The sequence below is a fragment of the Stigmatopora argus genome, chromosome 21, assembly GCF_051989625.1.
Source record: "Stigmatopora argus isolate UIUO_Sarg chromosome 21, RoL_Sarg_1.0, whole genome shotgun sequence".
NCBI lineage: Eukaryota > Metazoa > Chordata > Actinopteri > Syngnathiformes > Syngnathidae > Stigmatopora > Stigmatopora argus.
The window spans coordinates 4,557,395-4,580,530 of NC_135407.1; the positions used below are offsets into that span (position 1 = coordinate 4,557,395).

At 42.3% G+C, this 23,136-nt stretch overlaps 4 protein-coding genes across 7 annotated transcripts in view; 1 reads left to right on the forward strand and 3 right to left on the reverse strand.

The window, feature by feature from the left end:
* Positions 1 to 165: 165 nt before the first annotated feature.
* Positions 166 to 3,082, reverse strand: wipf3 (WAS/WASL interacting protein family member 3). The gene is made up of 7 exons (XM_077591309.1): positions 3,008 to 3,082; positions 2,683 to 2,827; positions 2,425 to 2,586; positions 1,639 to 2,292; positions 1,434 to 1,571; positions 854 to 955; positions 166 to 777 (listed from the first exon to the last, which is right to left on the reverse strand). Exons 1-7 carry the CDS (start codon positions 3,080 to 3,082, stop codon positions 737 to 739), a joined length of 1,317 nt encoding a protein of 438 aa, XP_077447435.1. The 3' UTR covers positions 166 to 736.
* rftn1a (raftlin, lipid raft linker 1a) overlaps positions 3,081 to 23,136 on the reverse strand; it is a 26,748-nt gene continuing 6,692 nt past the window's right edge. For 2 of the 3 annotated variants that reach the window (XM_077590973.1, XM_077590972.1), the window contains exons 3-11: positions 20,399 to 20,582; positions 18,975 to 19,086; positions 16,890 to 17,385; positions 16,555 to 16,761; positions 16,363 to 16,472; positions 16,196 to 16,299; positions 15,513 to 15,588; positions 14,483 to 15,295; positions 3,081 to 3,827 (exon numbers count right to left, since the gene is read on the reverse strand). In XM_077590973.1, coding sequence (XP_077447099.1) covers positions 14,939 to 15,295; positions 15,513 to 15,588; positions 16,196 to 16,299; positions 16,363 to 16,472; positions 16,555 to 16,761; positions 16,890 to 17,385; positions 18,975 to 19,086; positions 20,399 to 20,582 — 1,646 coding nt within the window. In that variant the 3' untranslated portion in view covers positions 3,081 to 3,827; positions 14,483 to 14,938. Of the gene's footprint in view, positions 3,828 to 13,468; positions 13,757 to 14,482; positions 15,296 to 15,512; positions 15,589 to 16,195; positions 16,300 to 16,362; positions 16,473 to 16,554; positions 16,762 to 16,889; positions 17,386 to 18,974; positions 19,087 to 20,398; positions 20,583 to 23,136 lie in introns of all 3 variants that reach the window. The other variant, XM_077590975.1, reaches the window with a different exon arrangement.
* Positions 4,825 to 6,362, reverse strand: LOC144067332 (uncharacterized). The gene is made up of 2 exons (XM_077590981.1): positions 6,136 to 6,362; positions 4,825 to 5,418 (listed from the first exon to the last, which is right to left on the reverse strand). The coding sequence occupies exon 2, from the start codon at positions 5,398 to 5,400 to the stop codon at positions 5,029 to 5,031; it is 372 nt and encodes a 123-aa protein (XP_077447107.1). The 5' UTR covers positions 5,401 to 5,418; positions 6,136 to 6,362; the 3' UTR covers positions 4,825 to 5,028.
* On the forward strand, positions 9,134 to 14,140 carry oxnad1 (oxidoreductase NAD-binding domain containing 1). 2 transcript variants are annotated; one of them, XM_077590976.1, is made up of 8 exons: positions 9,134 to 9,283; positions 9,676 to 9,788; positions 10,407 to 10,470; positions 10,562 to 10,665; positions 11,595 to 11,736; positions 12,897 to 13,142; positions 13,221 to 13,329; positions 13,479 to 14,140. In XM_077590976.1, the coding sequence occupies exons 2-8, from the start codon at positions 9,682 to 9,684 to the stop codon at positions 13,634 to 13,636; spliced, it is 930 nt and encodes a 309-aa protein (XP_077447102.1). In that variant the 5' UTR covers positions 9,134 to 9,283; positions 9,676 to 9,681; the 3' UTR covers positions 13,637 to 14,140. The 2 variants fall into 2 exon arrangements, with proteins under 2 accessions (XP_077447102.1, XP_077447103.1); XM_077590977.1 differs by having other exon boundaries at positions 10,410 to 10,470.

Here is a 23,136-nt window from a genome sequence, read left to right on the forward strand (position 1 = left end):
AATATATATATATATATATATATATATATATATATATATATATATATATATATATATATATATATATATATATATATATATATATATATATATATATATATATATTTGCATCAAGCATTGCTGTAACTTGTTCAAGGGTGACTTAATATTCACTTTTCGAATCAATGTGATCTATAAAATGACTTTATTTATTGCGTTTCAAATGTTTGGCCAACAGGTAGCAGTGTTGTCAAAATACATTTGGATGAGGAATCTTTTTAAATCATCATGGTAATGAATCCAGTATACAAAATTACACTTACATAATCACAGTAGCTGTCAGGTCAATGATACTTGTCTAAGATATAAAAGTACACACAAAAAATGGATTAATCTGCAACACGAGAGAATTTAGCTAAAAGCCACTTGTGAAGATTAATCCTAAAACAGCTCAGATGCACTCTTATTTATTCCCTGCACAAATATTCCCCTCAATCTATTTCAAAGAAGCCCTGTGCAAAATGGCCTGTGGAAAAGTCACTAGAAAGCATTTTTGTGTGCGCTCACGTGGAGAGCCCTCCTCTCACTCACATTCAAAACATTCCATTTGAGGAAAGGTCAAAGGTCACCTACTGTATGTAGTACGAGATGCAACAAACACATGCCTGCCTGCCTGCCTTCCTCTGAAGTAATAGTCTGGTGTGTTGTTCTTGTGGGTTTCCTAACCTTTGTATCCAGGAATTGTGCGGGATGAATTTCATCTGATGTGTGATCTGATCCCAAGGGGGGCAGGGTTTACTGTGAAAAGAATGAAACAGGATGAAGGTGAGAGAGGAAGTTTAGATTTGTTTTTTTTTCTGGTGCCGCTTTTTACCTCTGTTTTCTTTACTCGGGTAGATGCGAGGGAAAGGCTTGAATTCTTCGGGAGGAGGTAAATCTTCAACAGGGTGGAATTGGAATTTGGACTCAAAGTCATCTGGATGGAGTGAACAAGCAATTTTGATGTTAATGTCCTGCTGGTAAGGTTTCAATCTTTACATAACGAGATATTGACCAAGAAGAATACTATGGAGACCATTGGGGAGACTTGCACTCGCTCGAGAGTAGATGTAGGGATAAAGTCAAAAACTTGAAAATTTGAGTATTACCAAAATCTCAAAATACATGTTATTCGAAATGTACTGTCATGTAATGAAATCCGATTCTATGTATTTTAACTCATTTACAACTCTATTAATTCACTCCGAGTTGACCTTTTCATCTTTCCGTTTTATTTTACATGCTACATGACTATAAGTAGCGTTACAAATTGTCCCAAGTTTATTTTCCAATGTGACCCTATCAGTGTCTTTGATCAGTCACAATAAGGTGGATGTTTATCATCGTCAACGGTGACCAATGTGCTAAGACCTGGGGCCGTCGTAATTACCGGGGAGCTGTCGTTATTGACTCACCCAGAGTGTGCAAGTGTCCATTCCTGACGCTGGAGGGGGGAAGAGGAGGCGGCGGCGGAGGGGGAGGAATGCGGCCGGACAGCTCAGTGGAGGGTGAACGCGCCGGAGGAGCTGGAGGAGGAGCCAGACGACTGACACCTGCTTGGAAAATGGAGAAGGGTGTTCTTCAACATGAAAAATGCATTCAAAGTGGATGCGGACCAACCTGCGCTTTTAGGAACCGCGGGCGGTCGGCGAGTCGGAGCGTTGCAAGGGTACGACGGTGGCAGAAAACGGAAGCTCGCTGAGGCCACTGCGGGGATTTTGGGCGGAGGTGGCGGGAAGGGGCTCGGGGTGTAAGAGGTCGGGAGAGGGGGAGGGGGCGGCGGTCCCAGAGGGGAATAGTCACGTAAGATGGGGAACCTGGCAATTTCGGAGTGGGCCGTGGGGCTCGGCGGTGGGTAGAAGGACCACGAGGAGCGCTCTCTCGGGAGGGAAGGAGGGTTGTGAGATGGAGGAGGGGGAGGCGTCGAGGGTTGCTGCTGCTGGATGGGGAGCCAGGTGGGCTTTGTGGCAACCTGAGATGGGGGTGCGGGAGGTGGGCAGGAAGGCAGAGGCGGCGGCCTGTTGGAGGAGCGGTCCTGGAAGGTTTGGAGCGGTGGTGGCGGCGGAGGAGGAAGAGGAGCAGAAGGCGGGGCGGTCGGTGCCGACGGAGGGCAAGTGGCCGAGGGGAGGGGGGCCAGGTGCTTTCCGACGTGAGTCGGGGAGGGTGGGGCGGAGGACGAGACCAAAGGGCGGGGGCCCGCTTCTCCGAGGGGGCCGAAAAGGTCGGCTAAATTGGGCATGTTCCACAGCGGTTTGAGGGAGCTCGAGCGGGATACTTCAACACACGTGCAAAATCATGCATTAATGTTCCATGTATATTTGGTTGTCACTGATGATAAGAGATGTCCAATTCATTTGAACTGGTAGCAACTACTCATCTACATATTGGAATGAATGAAGTACTAACCTGGCGTCTTGCCTGCCAAGTCGCGTTGCCCTATTGGCCTCAGGGTGGGGAACCCCCCCGAAAAAAGTCCACCTAAGGAAGGTCCTACCGGTGCCGCGCCTTCACCTGGACCATGAGCCACACCAAGATTATTGGCCACGTCTCCACTCGTGACCTTGGGTTCTGTAGGGAAACAAGCATTTTTAGGCCCTATGCACTATTTACTGTGTTAGCCAATACCACTAACATTTAAGAACGAGTAGCAGGTTGTTTTCTTACTGTCTACAACTGGGGCGCTCCGGTCATTGATTTGTGTGACTTTCTTGAGTTTAGCTCCCTTGTGGATTTCGGCTAACAAAGCGCTCCTTCCACCACCTCCACTTTTAGGAGACTCCACTGCAAACTGCAACACATGAACATGACAACCAGTATTTCATATTGTTACATTTGACTTCTTCACGACACATTTACAATGTGGACACGGAACACCGGTTCAGGAAACATAACACTCGGCCTCCATTAATAATGCAAGCAACCTGCAGGTGTTAAGCCAAAAGAGAAGCACAACCAGTTAGCATCAAAGCGTCGAGAGATATTTTCTTACCAGTGGAGGTGCAGTAGCAGGGGGTGGCGGGGGCGGCGGCGGCGCCAGGGGAGGGGGCGGCGGGGGCACCGGCATGTCCGACAACCTCGACTAAAGAAGACAACGTCAGTGGCTGCTACCTCGTCCACATTCACGTTGACCTATCTCCCTTTTTTCCTGTCCGGGAAGCTCTTTTCAGGTCAAAACAGGAAACAGAAATCTCGCCGTCCTCACGCTGTCTTCCCACAATGCCCTGAAGTGGCACTCGGGGAGTTGAACAATGCTGTGTGTTGTATGAGAGGTAATAGACAGCCATCTTTCAGTGCCTGAAAGGCATTCCTGTCGGTTTTGTGCTACCCTTAACCTGCCAAATGTCTCCCAGTTGCAACATATTGTGTCCTAATACTTTTGCACGTGTACCCCTCCCCATTTTAGTCCCGTGCCCTCCGTTACTATTTATAATTGCCCTAAATGTGTGAGCCAGTACGGACCTTTAAACAGGCTGTGTTGTCTAACTATTTACAAGTAGTTTTGTGACATTGACACATGAAAAACGTATGTTAAAAAACAATGAATTCAGGCTTACCTTCAAAAATCGGTCCTTAATTTGAACAAGGAGAGTTTTTCAAGCCAGGGGTCTGTTTTCATGAAGCCAAATGACCTTGCCAAAGTTGTCAAATGACTTGAATTCTTTTCTATTTGGCTTCACGGTCCAGCCTGGAGCACTTGAACACTGGACTATTGATTGCTGACTCCGGTAGTTGAGGAGTTCTTCTGTGTGTGGCGGACTGAAGTGCGATAGCGCACGTTGCATAAGGGGGCAGGACAGGACCCCTCGCATCTGTGAAGAAAGATGGGGAGGGGGAAATATGAGTCAAATTTGAATGATGAAATACCTGTCACATCCAGGCTCAAATGAATTAAACACATGTATAAGTAAATGATTTAAATGGCATTCAAATATAAGTCTTTTGTACACAATGTATTTGGATACTCACCTTAAATTAGTCATTAAAACAAGGAGTCTGGGTGTACTAGTTGAACAATAAAAGAAGTGAAACTATTGCATTAAAATAATTAAAGGCAGAAATGATAATATTGCAATTATAATAATAACAAGAGGATCTCAGACGTCTTTACGGGCAATTAACTTCAATGAACACATAATCATTTTGCAATTTTGTAGAAAACACACACGTGGTCAATTTCAAAAATATATTGACAACATTTGCAGAAATGTACAGAAAATTCAGTAACTACAATTCAGAAGGTTTTTTTTCTTGTTTGTTATCCGACTTTTAGACGACGGCGTCAAACATAATCGCTCGGCTTTGCAACAAAGGGAATAAAAAGTGTTGATCAAACAGGTATTCTTGGGCGAGGTATTCACATTGTGCTTTTTATTTTGATCCTGTGACTCACCTGGCAGTCAATTATCGTGAGATATGATTTTGTAACATCACCCATTAGTGTTTATTTTGGACTGGCTTCATTTTGTTGACTGGCAGGTTAGGGAAAGTCAGCTTAGAAGTCGCGACCACTCGTGGTAAAAGGGTAGAATAACAGGTTTGACGTGACAATGCTATTTAAAACAATGGCGTTTTGATAGGCTGTTTGAAATTGATAAATAAAAAAACACCCCTATTTGCATATATGTCATTTTAAGGAATCAAAACTCACAAACTAATAGCAACAATTACATGTATTGCTCTTATGTTACTTTAATTTTAATATTCACATGTGATCAAAACACAACATTCTCTTGTCCAAAAGTGTCATTAATATTTTCTGGATTTTCATCCTTCATAAAAAGGCAATTGTTTAAAAAAGAAAAGAAAAACTACAACATCCCTCAAGGCCTCCTAACGTGTTAAACAAAAGCACTTTTCACAAAGGCACATCCTTCATTTAAACATTTCGTTTTTTTCTTCTTTCTATCGACGACGTGGCTCCTCGTCCTCTTCCTTCATTAACCTTTCCGCAGAACCTCAAGCCAAGGAAAGCTTTTCCTGGTTTTGGCAGAGTCCCTTCTCGCCCTACCGTCACCGGACGTCGTCTTTGGCCGGCGCCACGTTCTCCCCACCTTTCTCCTGGAAGGGAAGGGCGATCCGGGCCCTGAACTTCTGCTTGTGCCTGCCCGAGCGGGACACTTTCAGATTTCTGCGGCAAGTCTGCTCGTTGAAGAGCGACTCCATGTGAGAGTCGTCGTAGGTCTCGCCGCTGAACAGGCAGGAGCCGTTGTTGGCTTCTTGTTGGGGTACGGATTGGTCGCCGCTGGGTTTGGACTCTTTGGACCTGTCTTGAGCGAATGGGTCAAAGTCCGCGCCGTATGCTTGAGTGGAAGCGGAGTCCCTGGCGCTGCCCGGCTTCTTCTTGGGCAGGAAGGCCTTCCACCATTTGGCCTTTTCTGCCATTTTCGACCTTGGGGGAACCTAAAAAGGGAAATTATAGCGGGTTATGTAAAAAATAAAATGCTCAACATGAATAAAGTGCTCAAAATGAACACCTCGTTAATGGTAATAGATGTCCAATCCAGTCGAAATTTGAGGACTGGTGAGACGTGTTTTCAGTCTTGTGGGTGTTGGTAGGACAACAACATTTTATATTGACAACACCCATTTTTAAAAAAATGGTTTCGGGTGTAAAACAATGAAGGGACGCGTTTTTGCATGAAAAATAATTCACAATCATTTGGAAAAATGCTTGTTTGTGCTTAAGTTGACTTGATTTTTTAAAGCAAATTTAGGTTTGGACAGTTTCAATTTTTAAAAGGTGAACTTGGGTTTTACAGAAAATGTGCATGTTTTTTTTTTTAAAAATAACGTACATGCTGCCAGCCTCTCTCGGTTCAAATGGATTGGACGTCTCTCCACGTCAAAGGCACTGAAACCATGATTTTTTTCTGTACTGATCTGACAGCAACATAGACAATTAAAATATCAATTAACCTTACACTCACTGGGTCATTTTCGGAACAAAAAAATAGAAACACTGATTTCGCAAAACAAACTAGTTAGCTTTGTCATTATTTATCATACAGGTTCCGCCAATCACCAGCTAATCTCGGAAAACCTGCTTTGCAAAACCGGCGGAAAAAAAGCGAAGTCAAACTGTGATTGCAATAAAGACGTGCTAAAAAAAGCACTTACTTGAAGAAAAGCAGGATATTTTAATTCTTGCGATGAGTCAAATCAGGACAAAAACTCAAATTTTAAGCCACTGCTTTAAAGCCACAGCGACAGCAGATTGTCAACGATAAGATGAAGATGTCCACAAATGTTGTCTTCGCCACTCAGAAAATTGTTTAAATGTGTCAAGCCTTCCTTGTGAAATCTTCCAAAATGTTGATATGAGATGTCATAAGCGGTGTCGTTTTCCGCCGACTGAACCAGCAGGTTTGCGTCTCCGAAACTCTCCCTTCGTCGCACCTGTGCTCGCTCCCGATTGGCCGGGTGAGCCCCGCCCACTTTAAAGCGCTGCGTGGCCTGGCCGGGGTTTGACGTTGCCGGGCAACGCGCCCATCTCATCTCATCTCATTTTCTGAATATATTTTTGGATTGTGGGAGGCAACCGGGGTGCTGGAGCAAATCCATGCAGGCCCAGGGAGAACATGCAAACTCCACAAAGGTGGACCGACCTGGACTTGACCCCAGAGGACGAAGCGCTAACCACCCGCACCCGATGGGAGTATATAAGGAATGATCTTAAATAAAAAAATAAAATTAAAAAAAATCTTTTGTATTTGTACTTGTTTGACCCCACCCAGTATTGAAAGACATTTTGTGTGTGTCATTGAAAAGTGCTTCAAAAGAAACGACGCGATTAAAATACAGACGCTGAAACGTACGCGGCGCGACGCCTTTGTGAACTTGATACAATAGGATAATTTTTGGGGAAAATAGGTTGAACCAAAATCAACCATTTAATGTTACGAAACATAAACGTCCCAGTAGAAACTAAACTAAGGTTTAAATATCAGAGTACATTGACTTTCCACAAATCAATGGCAATAAAAAAATATTCTCAGACTATGAATTGTAATGGGCCAGTAAAGTGAAATAGTATAACAAGAACAGCAGGTTCACTCTAAGTTTATTGTACACTGCTTTCTGCCAAGTTTTTTTGTAGCAAGCAGTACAGTTTAAAAAAATGACAAAAATGGGGAAATTATAAATCTTTAGTCTGAAACTAAACAGACCACTATAAAAAGTGTTCCATTTTTACAGTATAGGTCACAGTATAGAAGTTACAGAATCTTAGTTCAACCATGATTTTGGTATAAAAAAACAATAATTCATATATACATTGTATGTATAGTTTAAATTTGTAAAATTGAAGGGATAAGGCTTTTGTTTTTCACTTTGCAGTGTTTTGTTTTGTAAGTTTTGTTAAGTTATGTTTTTATGATTTTTTAAGGCGACCCAGTGGGCGAGTGAGTATTAAGGGGAGTTTGCATTATCTGCCTGGGCATGCGTGGGCTTTTTCCGGGTACTCCGGTTTCCACCCACTTCCCCAAAACATGAATAATAGGCTAGCTGGTTGAACACTCTAAATTGCCTCGAGCTATGACTGTGTGCGTGAAGGTTTGTTTGCCTTCTCTTGCGATTGGCTGGCCACCAATTCAGGGTGTCCCCCGCCTGGACCCGTATTTAGCACCCCCCGCAACCCTTGTGAGGAAGCGCTGTACGGGAAATAAATGAATGTTACATCTTGATCATTAAAAATAACATTTTAAGTGATAACTGACAGTATATTGCAATTTCTTTTTTCAAGAGCAAATACTTTGTTGAGCACTGAAACATGATGATTCACTACCATCCTCCTACATGAAATCCTCTTAACCACCAATTACTTTCTTTTTGGATATTTTGGCCTGTCATTTTCTGCCTCATTATCACTATATACACTTTTTCTCAGATCAACAGACCTCCGTCTGGCTGTGACGACACTAATAACCGGTTCTCGCCCTCACGCCACGTGGGTGTAAGAGCCAAGTTAGTTACTGTCAGAATCCTACACAAAATAGTCTTTTGGCCACTGTGGTGGAATTGAACAACAGGTTGAACCGAGATGCGCGCGCCATGGGAACGAGAGCACAAAGCAGCCAGTCCGACTGGTAGAGTCAGCTCGCAAAACACCTCTGAGGAAGCAGTGCCTGCTGTGACTAAGAAGTGTTGTGATTTTCAAGTAGCCCTACATTTTCAGGCCAAGTAAACAAAGCTGGCCCATTAAAACAGATTTCCCTTACAAGATATTTATTTATGTATTTTTTTTAACGAAATCTTTCTATATTCTCTGTATCTGGGTGGAGCTGACCAACCACACTTTTAGTGTATGGCATTGTGCGTTTTTGTTTACTTAGACGAACGATTGCATGGTTTAGGTAGTTGTCATTGTGCATTTCTGAAGTTTGTGATGTCACATAGACACCACTTAGTTTGTTTATACAGCTAAACTTTAGTTTTCTTTCCCTCACATTTTAATTTGGTGTGAACCACAACTACACCTTTAAATGTTCAGACAGGTTATCCACACCCATGTACCTTATCATGGTGTTTAATTTTGTATTCTTATGTTTGGATGTGACTGTGGATGAGTCGCAAAGTGAGCGTCCACACCCTCCACGTAAAGCTGGGACACAATGGGGACATCACTTTGATGAGGTTACGTAGAACAGGCTGGTCCTCACGGGGAAGTGATTTTCTCATGCAATTGTACAAAAATTGACTGAAAGGTTAATAAACGTTCAATTTGGATATTTATCCGGATATTAGATTTTTCCCTTTCTAGTACTTCTACATTTGCTTTATTTTTATTTTTATTAACAGTACTATGATTCTTCATCTTCACCATCTAGCGCACTTTTTCTGGTCAAGTTTATTTACGCTGCCCTAAATCAACAATTTAAAGAACTGCACAAGTAGCCAAAATATAAAATATTATACTATTCAATATACAGTAAAATAGTAATTATAATCACAATTCTTTATAAAAATATTTTATTGTAATTTGGGAGCATAAATGAGTATTATAATCTAAAATTATATTTGAATCATTATTAAACATATTTTTCTGTTATGTTTGAGAATTTTACGCACTAAATATATGAAAGGCCATAGTGCGCAAGACTCAGAACGCACAGCAGAGGGCGACAAACGTCACAGAGGACAGACTACTCGAATAGCACACAAAGAAGAAGCGACTATGCTGTCATGCCATTGTAACGTGAGGAAGGTTGTTACAACAATATTGGAGACGGATTTCAACATGTTGTGACAGAAAAGGGCGATCTTGTTGGTAAGATAGACTTTTATCCACGTTATAAGACGCCACGAGTTTCTGATTGTGAAAGCGAACGTTAACCGGAAGGATCGTGTCAAAATTGCTGCTAAGTGCTACCGAGTAACAACTGCATGAATGTGAATGGTCACAAAACAAGAATCTATCACTTGAATGTTCGACTTTGTTCAGGTACATATGCTTGCCCGTATTAAAAAAAAGTCATACTATGAGTGATGTTAAAATGTCACAATTTTATCATTTTTGATCATGGTAAGGATAGAAAGCTAATGTAATGTAGTGGCTCAATACCCCGATTATTGTTTTGTTCAAATGGCACACGCGTGTTTACGTCATTGTTGAACAACTCGCGAGATGTTGACCTTAAACGCGCATTGATATCTCCACAGGTAGAGATGAGCGTCCATTGCGCCCTGCCGTCCGCTCGCCGGAGTTTCTCTTTATCGTGTCCCGCCGCTGGACTACTTCGCTGCCTTCTACCAGTTCCCAACTCTATCCCACGGTAACTTTATTTTACACATTTTCTATTCGACGTTGTAGTATCCAGAGTATTTAGTTTTAGTCCTTACTTTCCGAAAATACGGTTCCAAACTTCCATAGGTGATAACAGAATATTCTCTTACTACTAACGACGGATCTACTTTCAAAAGTGGCGATAACACTTTCTGATTACTTTTACATTGGCACAATCTTAAATTGTTAGAAACATAGATTAAAATCATAATTATGATTGTAATTTACCCACAAATGTAATTCGTACAAAGATGTAAAGTGACAAAGTTAATATATACTTGTTGAAAGTGAATAGCCATTTTAAAAGAGCAACTTATGTCAATTTAGATTTTTCATCAGAATGCACAAAATGTAGTTTTTGTATTTGTATCATAATGTAGATGTTTTGGAGTTTTCAACAGATTTATGGCTCATTGTTTAAAGATTAAACATTAACAACATTGCAAACTACAACCGCATTACTTATCAGTCAAAAAAATATATATATTTTGGTTTTATTCTGTTACAGCGCTTGTACTTAATTACCAAAAATTGCGAGATCAATTTGTTATTTTCTAACTGTCTTTAACACTAACCACAGATTGCAAATTTCTTTTTTTATGATTAGAAGAATGTCCTCCAAAAGACAAATGGACCATCTAGAGAGGACGGCGAGCAACCAAAGACAAAGTGTAAACCCCCTCCCCTTTTCTTTTTAATGTATTTTTTAAAATTTATTTAATTATAAAACGCAAATACTTCAACTGTCTGTTCCTCACACAGGCTGTGTATCCTGCTCAAGTATGCGGCATCATAAACGAGTCGGAGTCGGTAAAACGTCTACGGCTAACGGCGCATCCGGATTTTAATTTTAAAGCGGGACAATGGTGAGTCATTTATCTTCATTTTTTAAATTGCACGTCTCTTGCGATTGCAGAACTATAGCTCACCACTCGGGGGCAGTGTTTCACTCGATATGGCACATTCAAGGACTCAACTTTTTGTTGTTGTCCAACTGCAAAATCAACATTTTGAAGTCATTTACTGCTATTGACCACGATAGCCATCTAATACATTCGAATTGGGAGGGGCAGTAGTGAATAATCAAATTGAACGTGATCACTTATTGCCTACATAGTTTAGAATGGATGGGACGTCTATCGCAGTCGACGGAAGGCAACAAATTCATCTATGTTTTAGTCGTTTAATTATAAGAATATAATGGACAATTTCCAAAGAAACAAGTTCTGTCTTCGTGGGGGTGCGCGTCAGTCAGTGCCGCCAATGTTAATGAGCAAAACACATACACGACGGTGCGCATACTGTAGGTGGGCGGCGGCGAGATACGAAACCCCGCCAGCCAATTCCCCTGCAGTGCTTGATAATGAATGTAAATACATGGAAAGCGCGGAGTTTGCGAGAAAAAGGCGCCGCTAAGTTGTTCGTCTCCAGGTGGCAGAAGAAGCCGAGGAGATGCTGGTGGGTGGGTGGAACATAAGTGCTCTTTTCACAGCAGTTCCATATTCATGACGCTCATGGTTGAGTTAAACAGACGGTCTTTGTTTGCTAGAAACAACAGCCAAAAAGGGGGTCACGTGTCCAAGGACGACGCTTTCTAGAAGCGCCGCCCTTGCCGGGGTTAAAGGTCGCCGTCTCTCCGCACAATCCCAGGCTGACCTTCGGCTCAGCACGTTTCTGGCCTGCGCTCGAACAGTCGGGCGTTCTCTTGTTCTATTGTGGCCCGGCCGCGAGGGAAGCACGAGTTGGGAAGAGCGGAAACGGAAATCGAAGTGAGAATGTTGTCTTTTGTTCGCAGGGTGGATTTTTTCATCCCAGGAGTGGAGAAGGTGGGAGGTTTCTCCATGTGCTCCACTCCGGGTTTGTTGCAGAGGGAGGGTGTCGTGGAACTGGCCGTCAAGTTTGCCAATCACCCGCCGGCGCATTGGGTTCACACCGCGGTGAGTGGGGGGCGCCTAACTTACTGTCGTTTAGTCCAAATCGTAAAAATGTCACGCTTTAAAATCACAAATTGTTTGAAACTGAGTTAGGTGGTAGACCTACTCCTTCACAGGGATCGATTATTTTGTTAATATTGTAGTAAAAAAAAGCGACGCTTTCCAATTTTACTCGCTGGTTGCCATTGATGACCAGACTTCCAATTTATTTGAACTGGGTAGGCAATAAATGATCATGTTTCATTTTTTTAAGTGCAATCACATTTTTTTTAAATTTCGTTCAATTAGTTTTACATTCCTCTATTTAAAAAAAATGTATACAAAGAATGATCATGTTTCATTTTTAATATATATTTTAAGCATTTTTTTAAAATCCCTTTTACAATGGAAACAAAATGAATTTGGTTCACCAGTCCCTCTCAGTCCAAATTGGCTTTTCAAGCCACGTCTTACACGGTAGTTGACCTTAACTGTACAATTCAACAAAGAATTCTCTCATCCTCTGCATTAAAATAGGCTATGCATTCCTTTAATCCTGACATCCCCCTAGGCAAATACCATTAAAAACATGCTCATTAAAATTAGCGCAGTAAACAATTTTTGCACTGTTTAACTCTCAAAACAATGAATATTCACACACTCACAGGCATATATACTTTTTGAAGACTGACGAAAACAAGTTATGGCTACAAATTGGGACTTCTACTACGTTTCCTGATGTTTAGGGTAATGCCACAGCAGCACTCAAAAAAATTCTGACAACCCCTCAACTTAATCTCTTCCCTCTAGAGAAGCCACATTCATTTTTTATTTATTTAATCTCCTTCAAGTTACTGTATGAATTTGAACAATGTGTTCTTCAAGCTATTTTATTTTTGCTTGTTTGTCTACAGCTACTGTTTGAAAGCGAGAATGAATAAGGGAAAGTAGAGCGAGACACGTGTTTGAAGACACTGATCCTTTTTTTTAGGTTATTTGATAGCGTTTTCATTAAGTCTGGTGACTGTAATGACTATTGTGGGTGTTTTGTTTTTTTGTTTGTGCTTAGGCTGAGATGTGTATGAAAGTATATTTACTGCCTATTTAACATCAAAAGCATTTTTAACGCCTCAGTGCGTCTGTCTGCCCGTTGTCTGGTTAGTAACTGTCGTTTCCTCCCGCAGTGCGCCCTAGGTTCGCAAGTAGCGATGCGCGTCGGCGGCGACTTCTACTTCGACCCCTCACCTTCGGACCCCGCGACGGATTTGCTGCTAGTGGCGGGCGGCGTGGGCATCAACCCGCTGTATTCTATTTTGTCACACTCGGCCGATCTGTTGCAGCTGAGCCGAGCTTCTGGCGGGGGCGGTTGTAATATCGGATCGGTTCATCTCTGCTACAGTGCTAAGACCACCCAGGAGCTGCTTTTTAAGGTAAATAATTACACATATCCTATATTTATGTATTTATTTATTCATTTTACTGACGAGTGATTCCCCCCCTCCCCCAAGAATCCAATACTATGGGCGTGTAAGGAGTTTCCTGACAAGCTAACTTGCGAATTCCACGTCACTCAGCAGACCACCGATATTGAGCCGCAGCTCCAGCCGTTTGTTAGCCGTAAGTCAAAAAATGTTATCTAAACTTATTTATAGCTGATTTTAAAAACTTTTAAGTCTTTGCAGATCAATCACAGAATAAAGTATGTTCTGCTGTCACTACACATTTACATAAACTGGGAATAAAAGCAAAACATCACCTCTGTCCAGGTCGAAGAATCGCCGAGCTTGAGTTGGAGACTCACGTGGACCCTCAGAGAACTTTGTGTTATCTATGCGGACCCCCGCCCATGATCGAGGCGGTTTCCCAAATCCTCTTGGAACTGGGCTTACCGCAGGACAGAATTCTCTTTGAAAAGTGGTGGTAGCTGCTCTCGGCGCTCCCAGGATTTTTTTCCCGGGAGCTTCTTGATGCCTTTTTGCGGTGGGAGTGGAAAGATAACTTGCAATGACTCGCAAGAAATGACCGGACTTTCATTTCATTTGATCTGTGAAAATGTAACATGTTTTTAGTCACCCTATATTTATTGATTTATTTACAATTTTTTGATTGAATGCTCACATAATTTTACACCAGAGTAAATTGTTTCCGAACACGCCATTGACCAATTTCCTGTGTTTTGACTTGCGCTCATTAGGTTATGCACATTATTTCAGTGGCAGTATAACACGGCTCAATGGGAAACCCTCAGCGTAACTGATGGAACCTCTTGGCGGCGCCTGATTGGTCCGCATCCCCGAAACCTCCCGCCGAGAGCGTCGTGGGCGTCTCTCGGTGGGGGTGCCATTGTCGTTTTGTTTGAGTTGTTCCGCCGGGGAAATGTGATGGAAGGAAATAAATGTGGGAGAACAGTGTGGAAACGCAAAATTTACTTCAGCTTTGTTGTCAGTTCTAGTTCTTGCAAGATACACACGTGGTGAAGAAAATAAGAAATAAATAGCACTGTACACCATTCCTGAAATTTACCTAAATACATCCATCATCCACAGTAACACAAAGTATTTTTTTACATTTGGCTAATTTGTCAAAGTGTAGTGCACATGACTGAAACAGTAGCAAAGTTGGCGACAAAATACTTAGCGGATAAAAAGCTCATTTCATGTAAGTACGTCCATGAACAAAAAGCAGCAAATTGCACAAAACATTTCCCATTTTAGGGCTGAATTCTCAAAAAAAAAAAAAAAAAACTAGTCACACTATTAGGCACACTTACATGATTCCAGAACCAATTCACTCATTGGTATCTTTGTTTAGCTCAGTGACAGTGACAGTGATAGATGTCCATTCCATTTTGACTGGGAGTTGGCAGCGATCATTCACAAGCATTCAATCAATGGCAGCTGTTTGTGGGAAAGTAATTGCAGATTGGCTGTTAACATAAATTCCAGATTAACCCAATAAACTGGTCAGTAACTCCACTAACAACATTGGTGGGTTCTAAATTCTAATATCATATATTCATTTGTGGTGAGAATGTATTCCATTAGAAAACCTTAACAAAAATGACTTATTCTGACAAGGGGCTGAAAATGGCCCACATGAATTTGCTCCATATCGATTCTAAATAGCTCTGATTTCTCAAACCAGGAGTTGTATTGTCCCTCCCTACTGAACACACAAAACGTTAACATCTCTGCAATCTCTTCATCTCCCGTTTGCACTTGATACGTCAACAGACGCCAGAAAAAAGCTGCTGTTTAATGCGCTCGTCTGTCTTTACCTCAACTCTGACTCCTCCGCAGTCTCTCTGACACACGTCCGTCCACCTCACCGACTTGGACGTTTGCATAGCGTCAACATCGGTCTCCTCTTCGATGGACGCTAGACTGCCTGAGTGAAAAGATAGTTCCCTTTCCCCGGTGTCCTTTTCGGCCTCCTGGCGCCACCCTTCCGTCCGTTCGTCCTCTTTCAAGTGCCTCAACTTGGCCATCTCCGTCTCGGTGACGAGCGACCTGTCCTCGCCCTCCTCAAGCATGTCTGCGAACGAGTGCTTTTTTGTCTTCTGGCGACCTCGGAGGTTCAGCATCTGATATAAAATGGAGGCGTTTGACACATTTCATCTTTTTTTTATTTCTCGCTTTCCCTGAAGACACCTGACAAAATGCAACAAAGCCACTCGCTGACGTTTCTTTCTCTACGACACGAGGCGTTTGTCTATTATTAGACGCCATTTAGATTAATTGTACATTCCCTATTTAGCAACATAATGTAAAGTCAAAGCTACCACTAAGACAGCAACCAACCTTGAAATCTTTTCTCTTGCGTTGCAAAACGGGCCTCTGAAGGAAAAGGATTTGCTTAGTCGACAAACTCCCATCACTGCAGACAGAAAGAAGGGAAAGAAGCGTCCCGTTTTATTCCCGCGAATGTGATGATGCGTTGGAAAATTAGTTCTTTTGTCGGCAGCCCTGTTTTGAAGCACGACAGGTTACAAGGGGAAGAGATCAGCAGTGGCGCTTTTGGCTGACAGATTGAAAAAGTGGTTTCATGTTAAGACATCCGGCGAATGATCACGATTCGTTAGATCTCCATTGTGTTACTCGGGTGAGGCTGTCAGCACTTATCCTTATACAACTGAGGCAAGACTGCAAAAATAAAAAAGATACTGTAGCAGTGCTCATTAGGAAAGTAAAATCTGGTAAAGTTGGCGCTGTAAGAATGTGAAATGCCAGAATGTAGAAGAGTTGAGATGTTGTTACTCATCTTTGATGCTTTTTTCCCCATCTATAGGCAATTGTTAAAATTATCTTGTCATTCAACACTGGAAGCTTTTAAAGATGGAATTTGTTGACTTGGTGATTTGAAAGTATGATGAATAGAATGGGTTTTCTATAATATTTATTCAAATGATTTAGAAGAATTTTGAATTGGCTCAGCATTCACTTTTTTTCTCTTATCGTATGAATCAACGCAAGTTAGTGTTTACCTGTTGCTCTTGACAATAGGAGTGGGCAACACACACATGAGCCTCCATCCGTAAGGTGCCAGAGATTGAAGCAGTGGGACGTAGTCCGCCTTCACCACCACGCCCTGATCAAAACAAACACATGAAATCATCTACTCATAATGTAGAAGAATGTCCGAAGGTCTCACGTTGATGACGGTCCACTGCTCTACCACGATGGCGTCGAAAGAGGTGCATGCGTTGTCTTCTGTGGAATTGTGAAAAATGAACACGCTGTCTACGGATGAAATGCCGGTATCTGGGGAGAAAGGAAAAATCTTTTACTAACTGCCACAGCGTATACTCTGTGAATATGTTCATCGACGTGTAAGGCTGCCTACCGTTTTCATCTCTGAGGTGAAAAAATCCATCGATCAGTTGAGCTCCATTGGTAAAATGCTGAGTCATGTGGTCCAGCCAATCCCCATCGACGTCTGTGACAAGCCCCGCCTCTTTTTCAACCCGCAAAGGCACTCGGAGCGAATAGAACCTCAAAGACGTGTTGAGTTCTCCCATTGAGTTGAATAAGGCGAACAGCTGCATTCCTCCTACAAGTGAACATGCAGATTCCATTTTTTTTTGCACAGACGCCACTTTTTCTTAATCGGCGTCATTGACGCTGATGGACAACCTATCATGAGATTCTTAAAAAAATAATTAACAGTCGGTTACTTACGGGCCTGCGATGAAGGTTCCAACTTCTTAGTCTCTGTGTTTTTCAGGCTAATGTGGTTATTGTTCCAAGTCGGGTCCGGGCCTGATCCGTTTTGCTGACTTGAAAGTTGGGAGCGCCACTCCGGGGAATTCGCGAGTTCGGGTGGGTTGCTCTTTTGACTTTGCTGCCGGTTTGTTTCTTCCAGCTCCTCTCTGGGTAAATTCTGAATTTGTTCATCAGAACCTTCCTGGTTGGTTCGCGAACAGTCGACTTGGGCATCCTGGATGCTTTCGTGATCAACCTGTGAGGCTTCGAAGGAGACGCTGTCTTCACGGCGTGGTTCTGACGGATCTGTTGGGCTGGGTTTAGCGCTCGGTTGGTGTCGGTGTATGGGGGAAGGGCTAGAGTGCAAAGAGGATAAATCATCAGGGTCCCAGTTGGCGGAGAAAAAGGGCGCACCTCCTGGTTGTTGGAGGAAGCCCACAAACATCAAGCCTTGTTCTGACACATCCTGGATCTGCGGGAAAATAACAACAGCAAATGACCAACCATATTGAAGACCTATTGACAGTGCCTAAATGTTTTTATTTACGTTTGACTTTTTTTTTTTTTTTTTAATGTTGGCCTGCCGAAAACTAATCCTACTCAGAAAAAATTTTCAAACTCCCGTCTCATTACATACAGTTTTAATAATGCATTCATTCGTTCTTGAAAAGCCTATCGGTGAAGGTAAAACCCACTATACATTAAAATGACTACAAAGCAGCTCATTAGTCTACTCCATCTTTGATATGATATTCATACAGACGTTTTCCATACATATCACATCATTTAACACATTGATCCATCCCTTCAATAGAAAAGACATCCGTAATCCACCTTTTATACACGAGAGCCTCATTTCCACCCATACAAATGCTGAGGTGCTGAATTAGAAGCATGCTAATCATGGGCAAAGATCAAATATTCAAATGACAAAAGGAGCTCATCCGTGGCCGTCCACGTGCGCGTATGTGCGTGTTTGCGTTTGTCACTTGATATTTCGCCCGACGGTCTCGATGGGAGCAAAATTAGACGGCAAATTCCCAATAATGAGCCACGTCCTCCCCTGTCACACACGTCATCCGATCATCCCACAACAGAGGGGAGAAAAAACGCACACGAGCGTAAAAAGTGTACGACAGATTGAGAGTGGGAGGGCTGGCGAGGATGACAAAAATTGAACGCACACGCTCGCACAATCAGTGTGGATGCTTATCGAGAAGCCTCCCGCTTCTCTCATCTGATTGGCTATTCATATCACGCCGCTGGAGCGGATCACATTAGACGCTGTGATGCATTTTCTATCCAATCAGGTTTCCTTTTGTGTGTGCTCTTTGGGCGTTCAGATGCAAATCTAGGCAAAAGAGCACATTTTCATTTCCCATTGTTGGCTGAGGGACAATTTTGATGATGTTGGGGGGGTCGCAACAATGGCAATAATGTTTCAGTGCAATTGACAGGGATAGAAATCCCATCCATTTTGACAGAGAGGGCTGGCTGCGATCATTGGTCTCAGCTACAAGTTTGTGGAATGTTACGTTAATAACAGCGATTGGAACTGAAAATGTGGTGACGTTATCTTATAGCACTCTGTTACCGTTCTTAAGGAGAGCTTTACTCTGAGTCCTAAAGTGCCTTACAAAATAAACTCTCACATAAGCGGATGTTGTCAACATTTTTAGAAAGTGCAGATTTGCAGAGTTGGCGCGATGAACCGCGGAAAACCGGAGATAGGATCGTTTTAATTTGACAGTCGAAATGATATTCATCCGTCGACGACTTTCTCTCAGGGTTGATTAATAAATACTTATGATCTTATCGATTCAATGCCTTGTATTGTAGATGCATCTGTTTTGTTTTACTTTCCTTAGCAACCACCGATTAAAAATTGGTACTTTTTATGCACAGTTTTAGGATGCAATGTAAATTTAAAGCCAGAAAATAGAATTTAATTCACAATTTTTATCTTTTCAAAAAAAATGACTGCTTTTTCCCCCTTCTTAATACATTGCCGATTTATTGACTTGGGATTTAGAGACATCCCTACTTTTGAATTAAACCTACCTTCTTGACGTAGCTCTGAATGACCTCCGGGTCGGCCACCTGCTGACCCGCCGCGCACACATCCGTCTCCAAACCGCGTCTCCACCATCTCTTGTCGTGGTTTTTCTCCCCGCTGCAAACAGAGAAAGAAAACTCAATCTCAAATTGCCAGGAAATTCAAGTCCATTCTGTTCTGCTGAAGCAGAAAATACAAGCGTGCCGCTTGAACATTTGCCCAGTCGGCCTCCTTTGGCTGCTATTACCCACTTCCATTACACTTTGAATGTGTGCCCCGCTTTATTGGCTGTGGCAGACATTTTGCTCATCATCACTCAACCGCCAAGATCACAGCAGAAAAATCATGTCCGTTTTGGTAGCAAGTGGTTGATTGTTCCCCACTACAGTAAAAAATAAAATAAAGAAAGAAATTCGGCTCCTGCTGCAAGATGGGACAATAAAAGAAAATAATAATAAAAAGAGTTTTGAAATATGCCTCTTCATATTTGGAATGAGGTCAGGGAGAAGGCCGAGGTAATATCGTGCACTCGATTTCAAACAGTTGATCTGTCATTTTTTTTCCTCGCTCGCCTTCATTTTCCCTTTCTTTTTTTTTTTAAATATGAAAGGGGCCGGCGGTGATGTGGAGATAAAAGGCCGTAGTATGAGGAAAAAGACGGAGGGGGACAAAAGAAAGAGTGGCGGGTGTTCATTATCATTCTGGAAGGGATGAAAGAGTGAATTTCGGTTGATGATGTAATCAGCCTTCTCCACGGAGACAGGTGCACTTGATGGACCGTGGCGAGACTGACACCTGTCGTCCTATTATACGCTCTCTTAATTGAATTCTTTTACTAGTCACTGAAAGATGAGCATTCAGTGCCAGTCTTCCCAGTTTAAATGAGCTGGATGTCGGTTGCTGTCATGTACAAAAACACTTCATTCGTCTATAAAATATTTTGTACTCTTTATCTTTAACAGTAATTATGGAATGCCCTTTTAAAATGTACTTTCTTGAATTTAATTTCATCGATAATCAGTTACAAGTACCAATAAAAACAAAAAACATATAACACACTGCAAGATGTTTCTAAAATTCAACTCACTTCTTTCCCTTCTCACCCCGCACAAACAAGCTCACGTGCTAGTGTATCAATTAAAGTTAAAATTGAAAGAATTAGGGCAACCAGCTGCAGTCGACCATTTGTCAAGCTTGACTCATCCGTTGTAATTTGACATGAAAAGATGAAGGCAAGCTACAGAGACTCTTATGCTTGAGATGAAGCTTCTCCTTGTCACATCAATGAAGGCACAAAGTAACATCACTTAAATCGTGCTCGTTGCTGCATATTAGCCCACATTACGGTATGATTACATTCAATAGGATACTTCAAGATCTTTTGGCATAAACCCATTCTTTAAATAGGCCTACCTCGGAGTTTCCCTACCTCGGAGTTTCCCGCACCAACACGGCCCGGTGAAGCTGGCGCTGAATGTGGGCCTGACGAGGGCCGCACGGGTGCACGAAGGGGTGGACGGAGACCAGGACGAAACCTTGAGCGTAGAGCTCCCTGACCTGGACGGGGAGTTCACGAACCGAAGACAGGCAGAGCACGGACGACACCGACACCTCTGGAGATGACAGACAAAAATAAGAAGCTTGTTAGTGTACAGAGGGAAGAAAGGACATCCAGCGGGTGTATAAAATTTAAACATAAAATTATTTAAATACCGTATTTTCCAGACTACAAGTCAAATTATTCTAATAGTTTGGATCAAGTATACTCCAGTGCGATTTATATATTTTTCTACTTTTATTGTGGATTCTTTGGCAAGTGCAAGGTATACACAGGTTCAACTTATAGTCCAAAAGGCACTGTAAACACTGACATTCTAACATCTAATTATGCATTTATTTGTTGTATTTTGGCATTCCTGGTCCTCAGTATCTATATGAGAATTGGAAGACAAAAGGGCGGACGAGGGGGGAAAAAACAACAACTCCCAACTAGGCTCCTGCGGGTGGAAGCGCATCATGTGGAATTAAGATCCTCCCCGTCGAGAATCGACACATGGCTTCGTCACGGTAAATTGAAAAGCAATTACATTCGAACTCCGTCTTCATCTGTGGCCTCGAGTATGCAAAAACCTGACTAAGGAGGGTATCGAAGGGGCACGTTTATGAGCCTCTCCCTCTTGGGGTCGCCGCGTTGTCGTCGGCGCCGCCACACCGAGTGAAACCAGGTGTGCAAGAGAGGATGGAAGTGAAGACGATGGGGGATTTGGGGGGCCTTGTTTGCGCCTGAATGCTTGTCACATTTCTCATTCAGCCTCATTTGCATTGGTCTGGAGAAGAGAAAATAACCTGAATAAATTAAAAGGCACACACAGGAAAAAAAAAAAATTGCTCGCCATCTCATTTTCACTTTGGGCGAGATCACCATGGCCAACATGTCCGCACAATACTACAGGTGGGATGTCAAAATGACTCATGCGTACAAATTGCTCCCTCAACAGGAAGAGGAAAACCCACATCATCATCTTGGCACAAATATTTGGAAGCGGCAGAGGCTTTTATCCACCAAACTGCGAGCGCGTCTCCAAAGCAGCATGGTAACGATTATATTAGCAGCTGGGGAGCATGTTGCTCGGCGGCGGTGGGAACAAAGATCCTGTCATTAGTCGCCATTAGCTCACTGAAACTTCTCATTCGGGTGCGCTAAAGTTATCAGGGTGCGGCATTTAGACCATCTGTCGCTGAGGGAATTCATTATGAGTGCCTCTCGTGTGGTCGGCGCCCAATCCATCTCGACTGGGAGGACTGGCGATAACTATTCGCTGCAAGTCTATTGTTGTCAATGGCAGTGAACCAATCATCAAGAGACGAGGAATATTCAAGAGTTGATGAGAAAGGTGGAGAAAGACAGAGATGAAGAGACCAAGAAAAATCCCCAGACCAAGAACATATGAAGTATCTTGGCACATGGCTTAGTGACCTTCTACTCTTAATTTCCCTAAAATCGGGGTGTGTGTGACTAGGGCTTTTTGATAATTCCATATGAATATATATTGTGCATGACTATCAAGTGTGTACTGTGGCATGGCAGGCAGTCAGTGTGCTTTTTTTTTTCCCGGGAGAGGAAGCTTTAAGCCTGCCAGGTGACGAATGGGGATTAGAGCTCACAGCGCCCTGGAGGCTTATCCTCGCTTTGCTGGAGGTTCACTTTTTATTCAGATTGCCCTCTAATGACTTGCAGAGGTTTCAGGCAAGGATCTGTGCCAAAACGTTGGCTATAAAACAATCGGCTTGCCGGAGCCGGGAGCTACCTACCGCTCTGGGAATGCGACCGTGAAGGTTGTCGGTCAGCGTGAAGGCCTCTCCTTAGGAGAAAAATAGCCCACAAACGTGAAAGATGTTCTCGCGAAAGGAAGTCAGTCATGCCGACTCTTTAAATCATCTCTGGCGGGAAACGTTTACATGTCGCCTTGAATAAGTACGTTGGGGTAGAAGGCGTATCGCCAAGTGATGGATTTGTCTTTCGGGGTGGCGTCGCCACCAAATAGATTGCACAAATGTGCGATGTTGAAATATGAGACATTTCATCAGTGGGATGCATACGTCATACGAGGAGCGAAGGTAGGGGGCACTTTAAATCTGATCAAAATGAAGTGAAGAGAAGTGAGATTTAGTCATTGACTGCTATAGATGGGGATAGACGTCAATCCGTTGACTGGGAAAGGCTGGGAGCGATCGCACAATAGAGAAATATATACATGAATAACAATTGAAATGAGGAAAAATCTAGTTACAATACAGTAAATATTGCAACAAATATAACTAAATTGAAATCAACAAAAACTAATTTTTATTAACGTTGAAATAAAAAGTAACGCTGAAAGATTTAAACAAATGAAATGAATCAAAATGTAATGAATACTTAAGAATGGAAAAAATAATGAAATAAAAAATACATTAATGATTAGAATTTAATTAACAGAATTGAGATAAACATTGAAATAAGTATGTTTAAGAAATCTATTGATCCTTGAAAAAAATAGTGATACAAAAATCATTTAATGATTTAATTTTGGCACTCTTGGTCCTCCTTACACAATGATTTACGATGCTATATTCTACTTACTACGTTTCCCCACTCAACCAAACTAGAGCCGATAAATATTTGCA